The 25,430-nt window shown below is 36.8% G+C and overlaps 1 protein-coding gene across 1 annotated transcript; it reads right to left on the bottom strand.

The window, feature by feature from the left end:
* Window positions 1–12,766: 12,766 nt before the first annotated feature.
* On the bottom strand, window positions 12,767–25,222 carry LOC140168432 (lysoplasmalogenase TMEM86A-like). The gene is made up of 2 exons (XM_072191824.1): window positions 25,105–25,222; window positions 12,767–17,583 (listed from the first exon to the last, which is right to left on the bottom strand). Exons 1-2 carry the CDS (start codon window positions 25,120–25,122, stop codon window positions 16,861–16,863), a joined length of 741 nt encoding a protein of 246 aa, XP_072047925.1. The 5' UTR covers window positions 25,123–25,222; the 3' UTR covers window positions 12,767–16,860.
* Between the last annotated feature and the right edge of the window lie 208 nt (window positions 25,223–25,430).

Raw genomic sequence — 25,430 nt, 5'->3', positions numbered from 1 at the left:
GTTGTGTGAACAACCTGTGTTGTGTGAGCTTATGTTATGGTACAGACGGTTGGTTGTTTGGATGTCAGGGCGGAAGCAAAATCAGTAATCCACTCTGCAGCCCACAAGCAATAACCAATTAATATTATGTTTTAATGGATCCAAGTGTGTAAAAATACTGGATCCAACACATAATAATAATGATAAAATTGGATGCATATATGTCCAATATTTATTGGTCTTGCTCGGGGGTACTCAGTACAAATGACCATACGGGACGTGCCGCAAACATGGGTAGCATTTTCAGCCTTCTGGTATATCAATGACCCCTTTTTCAAAGCCTATTTTGGTATATGAATGGGTCCTTTTTCAAAATTTTCTTAATTTTTTCGAAAACAGCCCAATTTTTCCTTAATCTAGCTAAAATTTTCAAAATTTTCCCAAAATTTTGGGAAAATTTGTAAAAACTAAGACAATTTTGGGTAAATTCGGCCGAAAATTTTGACTTTTGGTATATCAGTGGGTCCAAATTTCTTGAAAAATTGGTATATTTATGGGTCTACTTCCAAAATCTCAGCGGCCCGTCCCTACCAAAACCAAACTTGAGTACCCCCCCCCCCCGGGGTCTTGCTATGAGTTTTAAAATATTGGACTTAAAGCTTGACCAATAAATATGGGCTCAATCAATCCAATTTTTTATCAAACTTGGTAGGATTATTGAGTATTGTGACCTTATGTGCTGTATTTTTGTGTGTGAAATTATTTGCATATTTATGAATATTAATGTAGCTCCCCCTGCAGAATCTTTTCTAATTTACGCAAACCTTTGAGCGCATTTCTTGCATGGCATCTAATCTACAAATTTAAAGTCAATTTATGAAGTGTGTGTGGGTTTGCAATATAGTTGCTAAAGTACTTTCCACCCTGGCAGTGATGTCAAAGCATTGAGTCACTGCCAAATCAGGGTGGAAAATGCTTTAGATTTTTTATTTTACTTAATTACATTGTTTGGTAAATATCCAATTTGACATTCATAATTTCAGAAAATAAGTGAAATGACTACTGTACTTTAGCATTAATTACATACATGTATAAGGGGCTGTGCAATAATTATGAGCCCTGGGGAGGGTAAAATTGGGGGGGGGGCAAGAAATTTTTGGCAGCCAAAGGGGGGGCAAGCAATTTTGGCAAGCTGAGAGGGGGGGTGTGCGATTTTTGGCACACATTCATGGGGCGCTTTTTAATAAAACGCTCTAAAAGGCTTAGGAAAACAGTACGGAAACGCTTAAATATGCAATTTTCCTGCTATGCGCGCATAACAGGTATATAGACCATTTAAGGTTTGTAAATTGGGATCCCAAAAATTTGGCATGCGCAAGGGGGGGCAAAGAATTTTTGGCAGGCCGAGAGGGGGGGCAAGCGAATTTTGGCAGGCCGAGAGGGGGGGGGCAAGCGATTTTGGCGAGCCGTTTGAAATTTTACCCGGGAGCTATAATTATTGCACAGCCCCTAAGGTACGGTGATGTGTTAGTGCAGTATTTGTTTACCTTTGGAAATTTCCTGTATGATTCATATAAAAAAAAAAATTCAAATAGAAGTTGTTTAGTTTAAAGAATATGTGATATAATATGATGCATACAAAAATATTGGCATTAAAAATGCTCTCAGCTTTGCCACCAAGAAAATGTTAGAATTCAAAGTCATGCAAAGTAATAGTAATGTAATAGTAATAGACTAATAGTATGTATGGTTGATAATCAATGTTATAACTAAATTTTCAAAATGCATGTTTTTGCCTGATTGGATCATATCATATCACATGTCAAAGTACTGTGTGGTGTGCGCTATGTAATTTATCAAATCGTAGGTGCTCAGGAGTTATTTTATTACCTGTATATAACAATGTATTACAAGATATTCATTTTATTATTCCATCCAGTAAGATAGACTCGTACCTTTGTAGGTGCTATTCATATAAGTGCATGAATGTGTGTTAAGTAAATGAAATCAGGTATGCCAATACAATCAGGGTGAAATTTAACTAGGTGTGAGAACACAAACGAATAACAAAGTCAAAAAATGTTCAGGAAAAAATCCTGAGCCACAGGGTACATGCAAATAGGTTAAGTCTCAGCATCACCTGTTAATGAGGGCCAATCGTGTCATGAAGTGCACTAGACGAAACTGCTACGCATAATACTGCACATTTTTATGGTTTTTCATGTAAACACAAAGACACAAAATGCTCTTATCATGTAACGGTGGTGTGATTTGTTAGACTTGATCAATCGGCCCTCATGAATATGCGAGGATTCACAGCATACAAAGCACAGGGACTTTGGCTGTTAGCAAATAGTCTATAGTAGTCTGTGCCCTGAGCATTCAGTCTTAATTAGATTTGGAGGCTAGTATTGTTTTGAGACACAGCCGTGTATCTATCGCCTGACATTTAATACGGTAAATACCATTTTAAGTGGAACAACGAGGCAGGTCAGTGAGTCGTGCCACATGAAAGTAATGGTATCTATTTTGTGTTATATTAGGTTATAGATACATGGCTGGGTGTCAAAACAATACTTTTATTGTCATTCATAAACAGATCAGCCAGAAAATTATGTTTGGATGTAATTTACGTCCACTTATGTGAAATTTTCACTCCATGTATGAAGTTGGTGAATCCGCCAAGTGCTCATTCATGTTCCTGAATACAAAATACTATGCCAGCGTACGCAGTCATTCAATGTAGCATGTATTCTTGAATGTAGTTGCCATATAGAATGTGCATGAGACACAAGGATAGGCCAATCAGATTGCCAATATTATTATAGCTGTTCAAGAATGATTTTAAAAGATTTCTTTTGAACAAAACCAAAACTCAAGTGCTATTGATGGTATCATGGTCGATACTCGGTAGGCATCATCAGAATGATGGATGTTGATCCTTACTTCTGGTTGGGTGTATCCTTCCCTCAGAGGGTGTATTATCAGCCAGGAGAAGATCATGCATATGACTTAAGAAGTGGGCCCCCTCATCTCTGTTCATAACATGGGGTCCTCATCTCCTGATCCATACAGATTCTTTAATTCTTCTTGTAATTGGCATCACACTCCTTACAAAGGATATGTATGATCCTCTTCTGGCTGATAATACTCTTCCTCTTCAGTCAGGATACGTCCAACCGTGTCAATAGTTAGTAAAAATGTTGGTTTTGTTCAAAAGAAATCTTTTATGTTTACCTACGAACCTGAATAATCTATTTAGTGTTTTTAAGAATGGGTTAAGAATTTTTAGTCAGCCTATGGCATGGCAGCCAATCATAATGTTAAAGTGGAAATGTATGTGTGACTACCTCGATCATTTGGCTAGATTGCATCATATGTATGTAGTATAAAAATGTAGGACAAAATCCGATTCAGTCAGGCCAAAGGTGGCAATTTTGACATTGAGATAAGGCAAATATCGTCACCCAATTACGATAATTGCTTAAAGGCTTAATGTACGATTTCCTTCAAATTTTTAATTTGTCATTATATACTCAAAATGCTGAAATAATACTAGTAATAATGATCGGGAATGGTTTCTGTCCATTTTGAGCTGAAATAACGAGGTAACGTGATAGAAACACTGCTTGTTATTTTGGCTGTTTAACACGCAGTTCTATGGGCGGACATAAAGTCATAATTTCTTGAATTATGACTTTATGTCTAACTTTGCTCTGTTTACCTACAAACACAACAAATTTGGCTGATTCCATTTAGGTGCAAGTTGTGACATGTGTAAACATTACAAATATGCCAAAAAATCAGGTTTGAAAAAAATTAACCAAATTCATATTATAAGATCGTACATTATGACTTTAAGTCATTTTTTGTAATATTGAGAACAAAGTACAAAAGATGGTTCAAGCATGCATCAGTTACGTAATCACTTAAATTATTTGTCTCATTATCATTAGTTTTTGTGCAAAGATTGGTGAATAAATATGTTTAAATGCATGCTTGAACCATATTTTGTACTTTGTTCTCAAAATTACAACAACAAAAAAGACTTGGGCAATTAGCGTAATAGGGTGACGATATAGGGAGCAGAAATCAATAAAATACAAAGAAAAGTGAAATAATAAAAGCTCATAAATTTTCACCCAACATGTGTGGAAAGGATTTCTGCAATTGTACGTAGAGATGATGATGATGACTGAATTGTCAAAATTGCCTACTTGGGCATGATTGGATCATATGTGTTGTATTGTTTTCACCCTTCAGGAAACCGTATGTGCATACTTTATTTGTGCAATTGTGGCCAGTGTTATTTTGTTGTTCTGTATTATTGGATTAATTTACATCATCGATTTTGTTAATTTTTTAATATCCTGATCATACAGTCATCATGAATGAAAAACATTTGGATTATTATGAAATGAAATGTATTTAAGGCCCCAACTGACCCAAATTTTGCAATTAATTTTAGCTAGTAAACACAGCAATTTTTTTTGGAAAAAGTTTGACTGATTTTAACTGATAATGATTTTTAATAATTGTTTATGAATTAGTATGTCATTATTTGGAAGTCATATCAATATTTTATAGTTAAATTTGTTCAGTTTTGATTCTTTATTGTTTTGGTTTTTTTTTATTCTGTAAATTTCTATAGAGATTATTGTTAAATGTAATTAATGTTAATTATGAAATAATGTATTATGAAATTTCCGTCCAACTTTTTATCAATATAGTAGCATCTAGTACATGTAAGTCCTTTCAAGATGTACATGTAGCAATATTGATGCACTATAAACTTGAGTTTGTGTTAATATACTACATCACCTTGACTTATGTGATTTTTTATTATAACTAAACCAATGGTATGAAATATTATTCTGGATTTAATAAATCCATGCATGGAATGACATAAAATGTGTGTGTTTCTTTCTGTTTTATTCAATAGTTTGAACAAGTTCAGTCATTTTTGTGTAATAATTATTATCAAAGTTGAAATTGGTGTTGAGAGCCCAGACTGCATGCAGCTCAATCGCTAACTTACAGTCCGGAACTTGAAAGGTCTAGTTGACTGTGATTGGACAGTTGATGGTGCTGTTGCTGGTGTATAAATGCATGCATTTAAAGTGACAGCATAGATGTGTGAGTGCAACAGCTAACAGCTGCCTCAATCTGTTGACGTCACTGACTCACCAAGAGGAATATTTTAATACTACAGACGAGGTCCTGCATACACAACACCATTATATTTTAACTAGTATATGAAGCCATACATTTAATGAAGCTATACATGCTACAGACAAAGGGATGAAGCCCTACAATACAGGAGACCAGCTGTGTGCTTACAAATATTTGGTCCAATTCAGGCAATTGTTGAATATGTGATACGATCAAGGAAAATGATATTGATTTAAAGGTATTGGCACAGAAAGTGTTCAAATTATTTTTTGTTTTATATTGTTTTATAAATAAATTGATGTAACTTTGCAAATTAAAGTCATATCAACGTGGGGTTTTCAGTTTCTGACAGCCTAAATGTTCTCTTTAGAAACATGTAAAACTCATTTTAGACCAGGGTTGACATGCGACTCATTCCCCTTGATCATTATGATGACACCTTGCAAGAACATTGTAGGGCAAACTTATTGATAAGCACACTTTATCACCCGGGCTTTATCAGTGGACCAATATTTATTTTAAATCCAATTCTTAAAATTCTCACATTTTTCTAGTCGTTCATGGCAGGGCAAATAGTGTATTTGACTCTAAGTGACATGATGTGATCCACAGACCAGTCAGCAATAATGGAGTGAGAAAAATATAATAAACATAAGCAAATGATGTTGGTCTGAGTAATCAGATTATGAACATTGGAATTTGTTCAAAATTATTTTTACATCATGTTATCATCTTGTGCCTTGGTGGCAAACACTAAAATTTTATATTCTCCTTGTTTGGTTATTGTACCAAAACTAGTACAAACCCCATTGCTTTTAAAGCTTGTTTTCAGCCTTCAGAGATACACTGTCAATTTTTCTGGTCTCCTCACTAAATCCAATGCAGAGCCAATGTTATTGTTGGGGATTGATCTGGACAATTCCAGTATCTTTGGACTGTGTCATGATGAAACCTCCCGACCCAAAATATATTTAGTGCTAACAATATTTAATCTAAGCTAGCCAACTAATCCTAAAATTTACACCAATAGAGAAAATTGAAAACTATATCTGGTAGAACTTGCTGCTCTAGTTCCATTAATGTAAATAAATAAATAAAATAAATAAAAATAAATTTCAGAATTTATATAGCGCTTTTTCCAGAGGATTCAAAGCGCTGTAATTTCGCCATGTGGTGAATCATCACAATCAGATCGCATCAACTAGGCTAGTTGCAGCCGAACCCGGCGCAAACCTATCCGCACTTAGATTGTAACATCCACCTATTTTCTGCAGCTCCCCAAATTCCATTGGGTGAAGGAAGTTTTTGATAACGAAACAACTAATCACCGATTTTGAAAGCAGGAGGAAACCGGAGATCCCGGAGAAAACCTGTAGAGTGAGCATGGATCGATAAACCAAGTGCACATGAGTCCTTGGGCCGCGCCGGGCTTGAACCCGGGACCTCAGTGGTGCAAAGTGAGGGAATTACCGCTGCGCTAACTCGACCTCCCATGTATATGCCACACATTTGATACATGCTAATAGAAATGGAAAATGGTCATCCAAATAACTGAGGGTTTTGTGTTACCACTACATGCAGCCAGCACTGAAACAGGGTGTTTGGGAAATATTGGTAGGAGGCAGTTCGGCTCTAGTACCATGAATCTTTCAGAAACTCCCTGTAGCATAGTCTTTGTTCAGAACAGTCTCTTAGGCTGAGTTCACATAGAAGTATACGGTATTCGCTATACGAAATACGCTCATTCGTTCAGGCTGAGTTCATATGAGTATACTATGTGAACTCAGCCTGATCGAATGAGCGATTTCAGTATAGCTTAATAGCTTAGTATGTCAGTTTACCCATTTTCTTCGTCTTATCAAATGCTTGTAACTTTACTTCTTGAGGTCACATTGCATTCAATGAGGTGTCATAATGTGCAGAATTAGATAGTGCATCTATTAAAAAAAATTAATTTGCCCACATATGGTTTAGGTTTTTAAAATTTGGACGGTATACGCTGCACTAAAATCGAACACGCGCGATTCCCACTATACTATACTATACGCAGGTATACGGCCTTTTCGAATAGCTCTTATGTGACCCGGTACTATGAAATTACCTTGCTCGATTTAATCTATACGCTGCACCTGCAAAACGTGCATCGTATACCCGAATAGTATACTTCTATGCGATCGTAGCCTTATGTGACCCGGTACTATGAAATTGCCTTGCTCGATTTAACTATATACGCGTGCACCTGTAATAGTATACTTCTATGTGAACGCAGCCTTATAGACCCATCCCAAAAAGAAAGTATCCAGTTCAATTTTTGCACCGACCCCAGAGGCGTAGATTTCTTTTTGACATTGCGGGGGGATAGTGAATTCAGCACCGTTTGGTGACATAATACGGTTATGGTACAAATGGGCGCGAAGCAATTTGGGGGCTAAATAGCCAAATATGAGGTTAATTTTGTCAGAAACCCACATACAAGCATCAACATTGGGGGATGATTGTATGGGCCATCCCCTGACAAAATATTGGGGGATTTATCCCCATCCCCACGGGATCTACGCCTATGACCTACCCAGGATTTTAAAGTTGCAGTAATTCCTATTGATGTGGTTTTCCTGCTTCTCAAGATTCTTCATAAATAAATAAAGGTACACAATTTTAGAGACAGATGACTTTGACGCAACCAGATAGGAATTTAAGCCCCTTATGACCAGCACTTGAATCCTAGTTTCTAATCTGCACTGCTTTTGGGGCTCGCTAAGTCCAATGATATGAGGGCACAGACTGCGACTACCTATAATCATGCGTAAGTCAAACTCAGGTTGAGCCTACGAGCCCATAGGGCGAGATGAGGGGGTCGTTTTGGCGGTTCGTAGCACCGACCCCAGAGGCGTAGATTTCTTTTTGACATTGGGGGGATGGGGTTGGAAAAATTCTTAAAATATAGTGAATTCAGCACCGTTTGGTGACATAATACGGTTATGGTACAAATGGGCACGAAGCAATTTGGGGGCTAAATAGCCAAATATGAGGTTAATTTTGTCAGAAACCCACATACAAGCATCAACATTGGGGGATGATTGTATGGGCCATCCCCCCTGACAAAATATTGGGGGGATTTATCCCCCCATCCCCCACGGGATCTACGCCTATGACCTACCCAGGATTTTAAAGTTGCAGTAATTCCTATTGATGTGGTTTTCCTGCTTCTCAAGATTCTTCATAAATAAATAAAGGTACACAATTTTAGAGACAGATGACTTTGACGCAACCGGATAGGAATTTAAGCCCCTTATGACCAGCACTTGAATCCTAGTTTCTAATCTGCACTGCTTTTGGGGCTCGCTAAGTCCAATGATATGAGGGCACAGACTGCGACTACCTATAATCATGCGTAAGTCAAACTCAGGTTGAGCCTACGAGCCCATAGGGTGAGATGAGGGGGTCGTTTTGGCGGTTCGTAGCCTAAGCCCAAGTTCAATTTTTTCAGCATATGCACGGTCATTAAATAATAGCCGTAATCTGTGGCCCTCACTGACTTAGCGAGCCATAAAATAGTTCAAGTAGGGAGGAAATCTTAGGCCTTGAACAAGGCTATTTAATTTCATGTATTGATTATTGCTGTGAATTGTTTTTTCACCTTACAATATCGAAACAAAATGAATATTAAGTAGCAGGATCAAATCCATAGGAATTACTGCAACTGTTAAAATTGAGATGACTGCAAGTTATTGCATTCAAAAGGTCATTCTGTCATCAATCAATTTGGACAAATGAGGCATCAAACTGTATGTGAATTTACACAAGTGTTAAGTTGGGACTTTATTGACGTGCACAGTAACAAAAACCAAATTATTTTTGCCTATAAGCCAAACAAACTACGAAATCTAGGGTAGTCAGTAATTCTAAGTTTCATACACTAACTCAATACAATTGATGGGATTTTTGTGAATGTAAATTTGATCCTTAAAATATGATACCTTTTGCTAATTTTTTTTTTCCAACTGACTGACCCACTTGTTTTGAGGAAATGCACAAATGCACTGAATATCACTCAAGTCGTTTGCCTCATTTCAGTCATTTTAAGTCGCTACTCATTACAACTCTCTGAATCCTTGGTTATATACATGTACATGTATAATACGGATAAAGCCAAATTAATTTATACATAATATAAATTAACACCGAGACACAATCAACATAGAGTAAAATACTGTCATTCTAGTATTTATTAAAACAATAATTTGAGTAACATCATAACAAATATAGTTCAAACTGAAAGGTACACACACCCCTGGCACATACCTGTGTCAGTGTCAAAATTTATCAAATCAAATTATGAAGCCCTAGCTGAAATTTTCATTCACCATCACTGCCAATTCGCTACTTGCATGGTTCCGCCATTATGCACAATGTGCGGGGAGAGCCTCAAACTGGCAGCATACATTATGTAACCTTACACAGAATGTTATATGACTGGTTTAATTCCCATGAGATGTCGTCATTTGACATCACGCCGATGCACACATCGTTCATCGAACATTGTTACTGCACATAGCAAGTCGGCATGGCGTCAAATGATGACATCTCGGGTGTACTCCTGAGATGTCGTCACTTGATGTCACGCCGATGCACACATCGTTCATACTGCACATTGCAAGTCGGCATGGCGTCAAATGATGACATCTCGGGTGTACTCCTGAGATGTCGTCACTTGATGTCACGCCGATGCGCACATTGTTCATCGAACATTGTTACTGCACATTGCAAGTCGGCATGGTGTCAAATGACGACATCTCGGGTGTACTCATGAGATGTCGTCACTTGATGTGCACATCGAACATTGTTACTGCGCATTGCAAGTCGGCATGGCGTCAAATGATGACATCTCTGGTGTACTCCTGAGATGTCGTCACTTGATGTCACGCTGATGCGCACATCATTCATCGAACATTGTTACTGCACATTGCAAGTCTGTGTGACGTCAAATGACAACATCTCTGGCATACTCGCAAAGGCTTATGGGATTTACCGAAAAGGTCAATTATGCGCGACTAACCAATTACAGGCCATGAAGAGTTTGATTGACAGGATCATCAGTTTCTTTATTAATGACTTTGATGGAAAAAACACTCCATTCTGTGGACATTTATTTGGTTTCCCAACCTGAAGAAGAAATGTGTTGAAACTGTTTCTCTGAATTGGCGATAACAGCAAGCCACTATCTCACTACTGGAATCCTTGCTACACATCGTAATGGTGTTTGAATACTGAAAGTAAGGTCCTGATTGGTTAATTGAAAGTCTAGAGTAAGGGGTAGAGTTACTAAGTGACACAATTTTTCTGACCTATGTACTTTGAAATTCACACTAAAATCCATATCTGTCTTTGGCTTTTTGTGTACATATGATGTAGATCAATGAGATGGGTTGGTCAGAAAAGCAAGGTCACTAAATACTCCTCAATCACACATAGCTCTGCCTGTCTCTTTTATCAGCATATATCTGCAGTGGTTATTTTATTTGTGACAGCAATTTTATATTCAGTGAAATCAAACCTTTGGGAACAAACCAAAGTTTGAAGATGTTCTATAAATGAAAAGTCCTTTCGCTTATGCTGACCCCTCCCTCCCTCTCTCTAACATAAGAGTGAAAGCTTGAAAATTCAAATCTAAAAAAATCAACTTTGACTGACATTTTAACTAGTTTTTTACAAACGTAATCAACCTTTTCGACCCTCTCCCCTCCTAAGGACTTTCATTTATAGGAGGTCATCTAGCTTTTGGTTTGTTCCCTAAACAAAATACATCAATCTTTGGCATGCAGTGATTATTGCTATTCCAGTTGAAATCCATACACCCCCATGGAAGATGTGATCTTAATCTTCCACACAGGGAATGTGAATTGCACCAGGGGTTACTCAAATGGTGACTCTTATTTGAAATCTACACCCTCTACAGTCTGTCCACCTCGAAGTACAAAGTAAATAGACCTCGGAAACTGGAGGTATGAGAGTGCAATGCGTGTGTAAATGCTTCTTTCGCGCGACAACTGCTGCACGATTTGTACTTGCCGATCGCACCACGCTCTTTACGCGTCACGTTTTTTTAACACGCAGTGCATATGACGCAAAGCATCGACCCCCAATGCCACAGATTTGGTTTGTACTTCGAGGTGGACAGACTGTACCTGGGAGATGAAGGTCATGCATTCCATAGGGTGTGCATGGATTTCAACTGGATTAACTCATTCATTCAATCTCTTCTTTTCAAACATATAATGAGAAAATCATTAAGTTGTGATACTTTTTACAGTAAAAGTATTGTATTTTTTAAATTTATACATGCTTAATTTAAGTACAATTATCCTTCACTTAATTTTTTTATTTGAAAAATAAACTTTCTCCCATTAACAATATACCTGTCTACATAAAATATGAATATATGCATTTTCTATATTTTTAATATAAATATCTATACTTTCTATTTTTAACTGCATTGATAAATGCACTAACATTTCATTTGCATTGTATGGCAAAACTGCGAAAAAAAATTGACGCAAAAAACTGAAAAAGTACTACCATTCTGGGATGCTGATTTCTTACAAGCTATTAAGCTGAATTTATACTCGATCGCCGAGCGATGCAATCGCCGAATTTTGCGATGCATCGCCCGTCGCTTTTGCATTTATACTTATCACGGCGATAGCGATTGCAGACGACAAATAAAATATTCTAAATGCCACAAAATACATTTTTAAAACATCAGTTGCTGTCAATAATTATTGCTTTGAATTAATTCATCACCAAAAGTTAAAAATCGAGAAAGGTAAATTAATTAGCAAAATAATAGATCCAGTTGGTTGTATATGATTGATTGGTTGACGCATTCACGTGTCAAGCGATATCGCTGGGAAGTTGAGATTTCTTCAACTTGCAAAAAGCGACGTCGTTTTTGCCTCCGCGACTTGAATCGATTGATCGGCTTGACGCTCTGGAAATGTAAGTAAACATTGAGCATGCGTGAAAATCGCTTTTCTGCAAAAGCGATCGAGTATAAATTCAGCTTAAGTACCCAAGAGTCAGTTGAATATTTAAAGTACATTTTCTGCAATTGTTCTTGACAAGTTCAAGGGAATTCTTTCCCTGTTCCCAATGACCAGTTTACTCAGACTCAGTACATGTATCATGTATAGACACATGCAGGGCTTCTTGCTTCTCAAGCAAAACCTTAAAGAAAGCAACATACCCCTCCACCCCGCAATGTTATAAGGCCCGCTGATTATGAGCTGATCAAAGTATAGCTACACAACCTTGATATGCCTTATGTATTCAACATGTACATTGTACTGTCAAGAAAATCAGAAATTATTAAATTCTGGCTCTAATTCAATGAAAACAAAAATCAAACTACATATATGTAAGGCCAAAAAAAAAAAGAAGTTTGTCTCAAAGCTTGCGCGCGCGTTTGTAAAATCGCACGATTTGACAAAAAAGAAATGCAGAAATTTTTTTTATTTCAAAAAAAAAAATTTTTATAGTTTTTTCCAGAAAAAATCCAAGAAAAACAGACTTTTTTCTCAAACTACCATGAAAAAAGTCGGGAATAAAAAAATTTAAAAAATCGCATTTCGCATTTGTTTTTAAATTTCTCGTGAGCTTTGAGACAAAGTTTTTTTTTTGGCCTAACTGGTCACCACTTACATTCCTTTTCTTTATCAAGCATTCCAAATAATTGAGCACACACAATCTTGACTATAACACCAGCTTTAAACATGCAACTCGGTCTTTGTAATTATGGTTACAATCATTTTACCAGTTTCTTGAAGCAAATATGGCTTGCTTAAATCTGAAGAGTTTTATACCAGGTTCAGACAAGCATTTATAGTGGAATAAAAACTGTTTGGTAATTAAAAGAGTCCTTTTTAGGATCTGCCATAGTAAAACAAACTGTCAAATTTAAAATAGAAGTTTATGAGAGCAAGAATCTATTGAAAATCAAAGAAAAGTTTAAAACTAGTCAACAACACTCACATTTTCAAATACAGTTAGTAAAATTTACAGTTATCAAATGTAGTACAGTGAGTTTAATTTTAAAAATCTAAATTCAAGAAAATAGTCTTTTAAGGTGGTACTACACCCCCTGATATTATAGGGACAAGAAATACAATTACTTCACTGAAATTTCAGTGATTCGAGACAAGCGATTCATTATATGTTATGAAATGAGTACTCTTTTCTTAACAAAAATAACGTACCGCTTGTCTTGAGTCACTGAAATTCCAGTGTAGTAACTAAATTCCTTGCCCCTATATGCATAACTTTTGTTACCAGTGTGTTATTATTTTTTGAGAAAAATGCAAAAATAGTCACAATTTTATCAAGGGGTGTAGTAGTACCACCTTAAAACATCACTAAATAATATCAAATTACATTAAAGTATAATTATTCATTTTGGTCATTTTAAGAAGATCTAATGTTGCATTGCAAGAAGATGCTTTTCAATCTATCAACACCGATGGGTACCAATCATTTTGATACATCCCTTTACATGTGAATAATCTCTACTCTATATGGTAATTGTTATAGGACATATTCCCACTCAGCAGGAACATTACAAAATACCCACCCTATACATATACATAGAATATTAATTCCAAACTGAGAACATATTAATATTGATGAGCAGCCCTATATTTGTACATCATGTAATTGCTTTTGATTCAAAATTCAAAAGTAACTTTCCCCATTTAATTTCTCTCATTAAAATACCTGTTTGCCCTGTTCCTCCTTTTTGTACATAAAATAGTTAAAGCTAATAAGTATATTTCTATACTATGTGCATTGATTTGCTGTCATACTTTTAACATAGGAAATATATATAGTGTCAGGAAGAAGCATTTGTAAAGACTAGAGAGCTGGATCCACACGCTCGAAGAATGAGGATTCCAAATGTCCACTATTCTGAATCAATTTACACACCGCATTAAATTGAATTAAATAAATTCATGCAGAAGGTTGGGCATCTGAATCTAAAAAGATACCCTGCTCACAATGTACATGTATGCAAGGCAAAAATATCTATTCTGATTACTGATTAGAGAGACTATTTGTTACTTGAAAGAACATGCCTTCAAATATTTAGTGTTCCTTTTTGTCTTTTTTGTTTGTTTTTGTTTGTTTTGTTTTTATTAAAGGATGAATAGTGGACCTTCAGAAATACACTACATGTACATTGTACAGAGTAGCGGATCTACAATTTACAATGTATAGAAGTTGCCTTGAACCTTAACCCTAACACCCTTTCTGTGTGTGTAACTGTGTATGTGTGGTCGGATGATCATGTAATCCCAGTAGCGTAGCCAGGATTTTAGTGTGAAGGGGCAAAGCCAAATTTTTATCACCATTTGTCAATTTTTTGTCCTGTTTTTATTCATTTTAGGACACTTTATCCTTTGCCGTCCTCATTTCATCCCTGAAAATTTTCTGTGGGGGACAGTTTTCCCCCCTCCCTGGTTACGCCCCTGGTGCAATCACATCACTTGGGATGCTTATAGTGGCTTTGTGCTGCAGTATTTTGTAGCATTCAGGGTGGTTAGGGATCATTTACCTTGTACTGTCAACCTCAAGCCAGAGTTGTCAATTCAGCTCCTAGTATTTAAGTAAAATAGTACGTGTAAAAATAACAAGTACAAAAAGTTGTTATATGTATACACATTATATACATTGTTCACCTTGTCCATTAGGACACAGTACAATAAAGAATGTTCAGGCACCATTTTTTCTGTTGAGTGAGAGCAATTGTACACTCTAAGAAATTAGAAGGGAGAATGATCATGAACTTGTGTAACAATATGGGAAATCCACCATACATTCAGAGCCAAAACAGTATTCTGCTAACTTAGTTTTCAGGAAACATGGCTGAATTGAAGGATACTGATACTTAAACTTCCTAAAAAGCAAACTTGTACAGTATATATTCAGTGCAACAAAGTACACAATTAGGTGGTAAAGAACTTTGCCCATTTTATTTTAACTGAATCTCTACTGTTACCATGCGTCCTATACATGCATTCTCCCATTCTAATGTACTTTCAGAATCAACATTCTCACCTTCCTGAAGAGTAATATTGACTTATCACTATCAAACAAGTGATTCCCAATGAACATGCCCACTCAATATTGATATACATTTTGTACATCGATTCAGACTAAATAAATATATCTAGAACCTTTGGTTAATTATTAATAGTTCTCACCCCTTCACTTACTGGTACATACTTTTAACACACATTATGTGATGCGATCAAGCAAAATCAGTCGGAACTTGGAAATATTACATTTTTAGTTATAGGATAGTAAAAAACATTTACAAAGCTGCATTTTGCAGAAATCCCATTGAATTGAACAACCAGTTCCAATGATATTAGCAATTAAAGACTATGCAAAACAAAAAGGAATCAAAAGGAAATATTTCCTTTGTTTGGTTATATCTAAAAATCAATATTTACAAGTTCCGACTGATGTTGCTTAATCGCATCACACATAGACAGCAAGTGATACACACTACTCATAAACCCAGCTGCCTTGGAAACAGGTATAAATAAGTGCTTTTTGTCTGGTGCAGTCACTGATGTCAAAGCATCAAGGCAGCTATTTTGCCTTCATCTATACTTTATCTTTAAATGACTCAATGCTCAGGTGTCTACAAATCAAATTTGCTCTGATGTCACTGATTGTACTGGGCAAAAAGCACTACATGTATATAAAGCTGACATTATCATACATGTGGTTCAGCTAACTTGAAATCTAAATTGAAATCTGACCAATAAACTGTAATGTTTACTTGCTACTTAATTTCGTAAAATGGTCGGTTATTGGTAAAACTTTAATTGCTCTCCTTAGTGACTGAAGATATATTATAGCTTTAGTATAATGGCATTTGAAGTACCGTAGTGAATATAGCAGCAGACCTTAGCACCTTCGAAACCTTTCAAGTTAATACTCAAAGTGTGACTCCTGAGTTGGTTTTAAGTTACCTTCACTCTTTATTAGTAACCATTTTTGTGCAGATACATTTGATAGATCATTACACCACCATGTGCTTCAGAGCTATCAGAATAAATTGACCAGAATCCATTTGGATTCTAGAAAACCTATGTTAAACAAATTTTGAGATTCTCACTTCCTTTACTTACAATTTGAGGGGGTTTCAACAGGTTCGCCACAGGACAAGTAATAAAACTGTCAAGTTGAAAGTTTCATAATTGTCCGATGGCGAACCTGTTGTAAATCTCAATTTGTATCATGAATAACCGTTATAAAATCCTACCGTGTAATTTCCTGTATTTAAATAGAGGACCAAACAGTTTAAAGATACAGTCTGTTTGGACTTAATACCTTTTAGCTTAGAAGCAGGCTTTTATATTGAGTATGCCTGGACCAGGAGCTGAAATGAGCTTCTGGTGCCAAAGATGGCTCCTGGTCCTATAGTTTGTGTAAAATACTGGAAACACCAGGAGCCAAAACTGGGCAACCATGGGGTAAAAAAGCCTGGGTGTCTGCCTAATATATTGCCTTGCTTAGAAGGTCTGTAAGAGTGGACTCTTTTCTATTAAAGTATGGCATGTGCCATAACAAACTTTAAACGTCTAGCCCTGTTGTAGACTGGTTACACTACTACTTGTACCAAACCTTTCTGGGATGGACAGCGATTCAGTTTTGTTTGATGGCTTTCACATGTCCATTAGACTCCCTTCGTTTTTGCGAAATCATGTCTGATGATGGCACAACGGATAGAGCGATTCCAAGCTGGGCGGTGTAGTACGTTGACATGACAATGGTATCACCATACGGCACTTCAAAACGAAATCTATTGATAGCCAACACTAAGTCTGAAATGCAGAACATCACAGCACCCCAAAATGCGAATATCTTGGTCCACTTCCACATATTGAGCTGAATTGCTGCTGCTGCACGCCACGCCATGATACAGATCAGAATGATGTACAGACCGCCAAGATACTGAAGCGCCCCCTTGAATCCAGGAAGCATGAAGGCATAAATACCGATACCAAATGGCACCAAGAATAGCAGCATCTGAAGTCGATATGGTTGCTTATGCCCGAAAGCATAAGCGTACATGATGTGCCCGAGAGCGAAACACAATAGTCCTTCGATAAACCAGTTGTGGCTATACACAAGGCACGCATCGCCCATGCATGACAGAATCAGCCCAGCCAAAATGCTGAAGGCATATCGCTTTCTAGATAGGCCTTTGAGGTACGCAATGACAAAGCAGATAAGACATAAAATTGGAAGGCATTTGAAGAAGATGCTCTGGTAGGAGGGTGTCTTGCCAAAGTACGGAAGCCAGAATAGTAGGTAAATGAGGGAAGCTTTGATGAATGGAAGGAGCCGAAACCCAACAGTTTTGACCTGCAATGATACAATAGATAATAAAGGAAGTGAGTTATTGTTGGATGATTTCACATTGTTCAAATTGGGCTGGGACCAGTGTCCGAAATAAAGAAAATATGGAGGTTATCCAGAGGATAACTAAAGCATAAATTCTGCTTGTCCTCACTACATTTTGGTTGTCCCCAAAATGTGTCATACTTATGGAGGTAAAATATAGTGGTTGTCCAGGGGATAAGTACATAGCTCAATATGGTTGTCCCCAGTGATTTTTGGACAAGAGGACAAGAGGATAAGTGCTTATTTCGAACACTGGCTGGGACAAAACAAATTGTATGTAAATGGACATTTTAAAAGTTATATGTTGATTCCAAATCAGGTGATGTATAATTATACAGTACATGCGTCCAGATTGGATAACAAGATGGAAATTATTACATGTATATATATCAGATCACTCATAAATTCTCCATGTCAAATTCCTTGACTTATTCCCATCAACCACCACCATATATCATCTCAACAACACTAAATACTGTTATAATGTTGGCACAAATATAATCCCTTTGTTGTAAGATCCACTCACCCTTGTTCATGGAATGGAACAATCCATATTTCACGTATCATTACATCACACTCCTTAGCCCTTACCAAAAATAAAGTTTGTTCGGCTTAGAAAAGGCAAAAATAATTCATCTTTTGTTTCTGAGCACATCAATAAAGTCTCAACTTACGCTAGCGTAAATTCACAAGCTTGTGCCAGTCACGCATTATGAAACTAGCGTAAGGCCCAAAAAAAAAATTGTTTGTTTGTCCACGTCCGACCGACCGTGTACCCTGGTCCCGACCGTTTTTTTTTTTTTTGGAATTTTTTTTTTGGAATTTTTCAAAAAAAAAAAAAAAAAAAAAAAGATTTTTTAAATTTTTTTTTTTTCGGTTTTGTTTAGTGTCCCTGGACCTAGACCTAAATGCTAGGATCATTCATGGTTGACCTAAAAAAAAAAAAAAAAAAAATTAAGATGTTTTGTATTTTAATATGAAAATTGATAATTTGTATTCATGTCATAGTCTATTAATGATTTCAAAATGCATTGAATTTGAATGCATTTTGAAATCATTAATAGAGTATGACATGAATACAAAGTATCAGTTTTCATATTAAAAATACAAAACATCTTGAATTTTTTTTTTTTTTTTTTTTTTTTTAGATCAACCATGAATGATCCTAGCGTTTAGGTCTAGGTCCAGGGACACTACACAAAAATAAAAAAACCTTTTTTTTTTTTTTTTTTTTTGCAATTGGTACCGGTTACCCGCTTGAAAAATGCGCTGGTACCCGGGTACAAAATTACCGAAAATGCCAGGCCTATCAGCAGAACCATCTCAAGAGTTAAACCAGTGAAGTGCTGTGTGTTTGGACTTATTTACCAGTCTTGTCAGTTGTCAGTTTCAAGTGCAATATCTGTAAAAAAAAAAAAAAAAAAAAAAATCCGACCTACCGACCCAACTATTTCATAAGCCTTTATGGACAAACAAACAATTTTTTTTTTTGGCCTAAGTGCTGCACCCAACTACACTGTATGTGACATCAATACATGATGTTATGAGATTTTTTTTCGCCTATTATAAGCCAAACAAACAACACCTCATCATTTATGGAAGATGATTATACCAGTTACTGAACTTACTGGTACATGTACTTACAAATTCAAAGGTATCTGGAAATTCCAAATGACACATTGTGATAGATGTGAAAGTTTTCAACAATAAATCAAAATGTGATGATAGAGCAGATTTATTCTTTGTTACTTCTCCAAGTTGTAGCTGATGATACCTTTAGAAGCTTGCTGTCATAAGTTACACTGCGTCTAACCCTTAGTGCTTAACCCAAGTAATATTATTGAAACTTTACTGCCAAATATATAGTCCTGTTAAAACAGTTTTGGTACCAGTTCTTGGTGCGCAAAGTCCAAATTATCTGGTTCATTCAAGTTTTTAATATCAGCCAGAAATAAGATTTTGTAATTACTATAATTTGATATCATCAGATACAGATACCGGTAGTTAAATTCAGTCAATGACCTCTTGTATCAAGTGCAAAGTCAAGCTAGTCTTTCTCTGCAGCTGAGAATTTGAAAGTGGGCCTGTCAATATTCCAATTTTTCAAAAAATATGGACCCATCGATATACCAGTCATAATTCTCAGCCAAATTTAACACAAATTATTTTAGTTTTTACAATTTTTTACCAAAATTTTGGCAAGTCTTCAAATATTTTACTTTGGATTCAGTCTGGGGAGGGGGAATATTCAAGTTTGGTTTGGGTAGTGAATTTACCCACCCATATTTTGGACCACTAATGCAAATTGCAAAAAAATAGTTCTTGCCAATTTAAAACTAAATATATGCTAAGACTTTGTCCAAGGCTAACCAAACATGCCACTTCCAGTACCAGTATACCCAATTTGCACATTCCACCACTATCACCTGATATCAGTTGCCTCATCTTACTAAAAGCAAAGATCAAAGATTGCAGCACTCCTTGGCACTCAAAATATGACATCATAGTGCAAAATAAATTGCAGGATTTCCACACACCAGGGTTAACACAGCAACTGCTGCGATAGGCTACTTGAAGACCGGGCTAGTCCGACGAATAGGACCTGTTTTTTTCTCAGTTACCAACTACATGTATCACTGCTCAGGCTCTGATTGCTCAAGAAAGATTGACCGCGAAAGTCCACTAACCGCCCCACCCGAAAAAATTCGGGCGGCGCGGTCACTGGACTTTCGCGATTCGTCTTTCTTGCGCCATAGATATGAGATAGTGGTCAGACTGCCACAGTGCAAAAACAGTATGCCTTGTGGTGGAGGCATAAAACTCTAAGTGGGGGTGGGCAAAGTGAATTTCAGAGCCAAGTCAAAAATCATGAAATTTACACAAAATTGCTGCAAACATTTTAAAATGGAAGGGCAAGATATCTGATGGGAGGGTGGATTTGCCTCATCCCCCTGTGGGCCGCTACTGGCATTTCGGTCCCTTTGTATTATTGGGAGTGGGCATTTAAGGGGGACATATAGGGCAGGAGGGCATTTTACATAAAATTATTAGCACAATCGGGGTAACAATTCAATATTTTGAAACATGTGTCATACACACTCATATAGCAACTTGCTTTGTCCTTGACATCAGGAAATCAGCATATTGAACTGTTATGTCATATTACATGTTGATGAGATCCATTTGATCATGGCATTTAATGCAGACTATTTTTAGGCAGAATTAGATTACCAAATGTCCTGCTCAAGACATCTGCATGTAATGCAAGTGACAACAGACTTCATACCAAAGGACCAAATTTTGAAATCACCCCCAACAGATATTTATTGCCCAACCCATAGCTACATGTAGCTTTAAGACTGTGATTATGGGTTTTCAAGATCCCATTACATGCACATGAATGAAATTGCGCATTCAGTTCATTTCTAGTGAGCAGATATATTTCTTGTATATTTGGCCTAATATTGAAATTCTCAGCGGCACATCCCTACCCAAACCAAACTCAAATACCGCCACCCCACCCCGGATGGTTGACCTGGGGGTTGCCCGATTGGTCATCAGCCACTGCTCGCTACTTCTACGCCGATCACCACCGGACCAAGCGAGTCTATTTTAAAGCTTTGCAGTAAACCTTTGATGAGCGCGTACATGTACTAACGTGATGTCGCAAAATCGGAGCTAACAAATTTCCACTCAACAACATCAGATTACCTCAGCAACCAATCAGAGACAAGTATGTTTCAATGCAGTAAATATGTGATCTACCCTTGAATTAACCCACGGCACCCATGGCATTTTGCCATGGGTCATGGGTGTCCATCCCCACTGCCGTAATGCCCTCAAAATATATCCTTTACCCAAGGCAGTCACTTGCCGTGCCCTCTAATGAAGTTGCCATCGGTGCCCCAGCCCTGCCCCTTCATTATAAAATCATCTATCTATGTTTGTGTGTGTTTTCTTCACTTTTGAGTAAATTGCCTTGGTGCCGTTCTCAAATTTTCAACAGTTGCCATGATGCCCTCTTGAAATATTACAAACTGCAGTGCTGCCTTGCCTTTTCAGTGAAAATCCAAGGCATTATCAACTTGCCCTAAAAAAATTGCTGTGCCCCTTCATATCCTTAAGGGGGTACTACACCCCTGGCCAATTTTGTGCCTATTTTTGCATTTTTCTCAAAAATTATATCGCATTGGTGACAAGTAAGATATGTATATAGGGCAAGGACTACAACTACTGCACTGAAAATTCAGCAACTCAAGGCAAGGAGTGATTGATTTATTGGTCAAATATTGGTTTTCCCTCATTTTTGGCTGTAACTCCACAACTGATGTTTGTGCTGAAATAAAATTTCCAGTGCAGTAGTTGTAGTCCTTGCCCCTATAATATACATACTTTACTCGTCACCAATGCGCTTTAATTTTTGAGAAAAATGCAAAAATAAGCCCAAAATTGGGCAGGGGTGTAGTACCCCCTTAATTCGAGGGCTGTGATTCTACACTGATGTAATTATTCTTTTTTTGTATTTTTGTTTGTTTCTATTCCAGCCTTGGCTGTAGTTTGTAAAGGCACTTAGACTTTTCATTAGATAATGCGCGGTACCGGTATAAATTGTATCTATCTTTCTATCTATGTATAGGGAGGGCACTTGCACGAAAGGTTTAAAAAAGGTTGATAAAAATGACCTGCATTGAGAGTCAGTCAAGTGCGGTGGTAGACTATGCCATAGTCGATTTTTGATAAATAAAAATGTTATTAATCATGATGAACGCATTCAGTTGAACTCGAAATTATACTGATATTTAGTAGGCCTACATCAAAATACTAGTATAAAATGGTTATGAAAAAGTTTAGGCTATATAATTATATTTGTGACAGTAAAAGTAAAGTATAGGCCCTACGTGAGGCTTATATTATGCAACATATCATAATGGCATAATTATAATGACACTTCAATACTGAACAATTCTAATTTTAGAATCTGCCAGTTTATTATCCGAAAAACCGACTATGGACTTTCACTTTTAAGCAGAACTTTACCCCGGGACTCACACACTGTCAATCATACTTGTTTATCAATAAAATCTAACCACAAGACTAAGCATGGTGGTACAATACGTGCTAGATGCATACGCTCATCCACCAGCACAAAAGCGCCGCATTCCCTAGATAGTTGTGTACCATGTATAGTTATAATGGTACCAGCACGCGCCGGGAGGATTTAAACAATAACGAGATCTGGGCGACCAATCACAAGCCAGATTCATTTTTAAAGATGCATTACATCATCACCAATTTTAGTTAGGCCAGAAATTGGCCTAACTCTCAAGGCAAAGTCAGTAGTCCACTTGGGAAGCTAACAAACAGAGGGCGACGGTGACTGAAAAGATCAGTTGTGAAAATCTATCAATTGTGCACTCATTAATTAAATCAGAGTTTTAAGCTTAAATGTAATAGCCAGAGTAGTGCACAATTGGCAAGTGGACTACGGAGAAGTCTAGTGCGGTGGAGGACAAACAAACTATTATCATCCTCCATTTGTAGTACGAGGAACCCATACCGTAGCTCTGCACAACGGTATGGGATGAAGTGTATACAAAAAGCTAGTGCAACGTTGCACTAAAAAAAACAAGGCTCCTGTAGCTTAAATAGTTGCATGTTTGTCATAATATTAATTACACAGCTTCTTGTACTTCTTGTTTAACCTCTTATGCTTGTAATTGTAATTAATACCCCATTATTTATCCAGAAGAAATAAAAATTCATTAACACATGATCCACATCGGCGCACCAAAACTGAGATGGCACTTCAGTGCAAACTTAGATAGGGCAGCACCAATACGAAAATGTCATACCAATAAAAAGTGTCTGTTTTGCCCGTTATTTAAGTTTGTGTTGCGAACTACTCCATTTGTCCTCTGTGAATCTTTGGTGCGTTATTCAAACCCATGCTTTGTAAGGAATATTAGCATTCTGTAGGTGACATTTCATTTTCACATGCTCCAATATATCGTTGTTGTGCCTCCAGGGTTAGTGACCCGTGGCGTACATGAAACCTCCCTATATACAGTATGTACACTTAAAATACGCTCTCGTCAAAGGTTTACTACCATGACTTAGACTCGCTTGCCAGTCCTATATACGCCGTACCTATGTATATTGAGGACTGGCTTACGCCATTTTGGATGTCAATGGGAAATACACACTTAACGATTTGCGCCGGTTAGAAACTTGAAAAAAAATCTTTAAAATTTCATCAATGTATATAAATGTGGTACCAACTGTATTGTGCTTGATAATTTAAGACTCGGTTGAAACAAAATTAAGGATCGAAAGCATTTAAGTGTCCAAAAGGCAAAATTATCGTCAAAGTTCTGCGAAATCGGCACCCTTGCGAAGGGTTCAGAATTCAATCGAACGAAAATATCCGATCTTTGCGATCAAAAACACAAAATTACAACTTTAAACATACTATTGGCAAAAGACATTATTACCAAACAATATAGAATAGAAAATTTGACATCATTTTCTCAAAATAATGAAAAAATTTGCTCACTAGACATCGAAAAAGTATGCAATCCAATTCCCGTTCAAACGCGTGGGAAACTGAAAGTGCATAATCGTGACTACCATGACTACAACATATTATTACTCTACATTGCCAGATCTTGTTTGTTTGCAGCATGAGCAGCACAATCAGCCATGTCAGCTGACCATTTATACCAGACCAAAGTCACCAAACTACTTTGTCATACAAGCTCAACAAAATAATGTATTTGATACATGATAAAAGGTCACTGTAATAATAGTGTTATGAAATACACTTTACAGCCGCGGGAAAAATCTTTGTTGACATCTTCGATCAGCTGTGAGATTTGGTGTTTCTAGAATAAAACAAATTCCCATCGGTTCAACAAATTTACTCAACTAAAAAATATCATTGTTGTATTTCAATTTCATATGACTATGTATTAGCTATTATTAGTCACGTCTTTACGGAGCATGCAAGGCAAGAAAGTACAACATTTAATTTATCCTTGCCAATATGAGATGGCTTTTGTAATTTAAAATCACCGACTTAATGAATTGGAGGAACAGCTGGCAAGTAAATACGAAATGCGTCACATGACCGCAATGCCAATGGGAACTATTTTTTAACGTTCTACTCACTCGATATCAACAAATATCTCATAGTAGTAGTACAAATATATGTTTCAAACATGATTAATCAATATCTTCGTACGATTTTTCACTTGAATTACGGCACAGAGGTATTTAAAATGTCAAAACAAAACCGGTGTCTTTCTTTCTTCATGCAGCTCTCAAGCCCGGGTCTCAAGCTCAACGCAGTCAGACTCATAGTCAAGTACGTTACGATCACTGACGATGAAAGAAGCTGGCGTGAATTCCGTCTTTCTTCGTCAAATAGGTTATTTACTGAAACAAAAATATGTACATATAATCTATAACATTTATTTTACATACCAAAGAAGTTAGCTGCATTGTTGTTGTCAAAACTCAGTCTAATTGTGTTTTTCAAATTAAGAGGTTTTCTCCCACGATCTGCATTCACTTTCAATTCTGTTGTTTTCTTGTGTCGTCAGCGGATGGATACGTCATCATTGTCACGTGGGGTTTGTTATTGTCACCTCTGACCCAAACGTCATTGAAAAAGTGCTCGTGGATTGGTGGAAAGGGGGAAAACTTTAATGAGCATTATGAATATTCAGATACTATAATAAAGTTTATGGTAGTGATGGTATAAGGGTTGAACTAGTTAGAGTAGCTTTAGCCTATGGTATTATTTAATA

The sequence above is a fragment of the Amphiura filiformis genome, chromosome 13, assembly GCF_039555335.1.
Source record: "Amphiura filiformis chromosome 13, Afil_fr2py, whole genome shotgun sequence".
In the NCBI taxonomy this organism is placed as follows: domain Eukaryota; kingdom Metazoa; phylum Echinodermata; class Ophiuroidea; order Amphilepidida; family Amphiuridae; genus Amphiura; species Amphiura filiformis.
The sequence above is the reverse complement of the archived record's forward strand: the minus strand, read 5'-3'. Positions and strand labels throughout refer to the sequence as shown.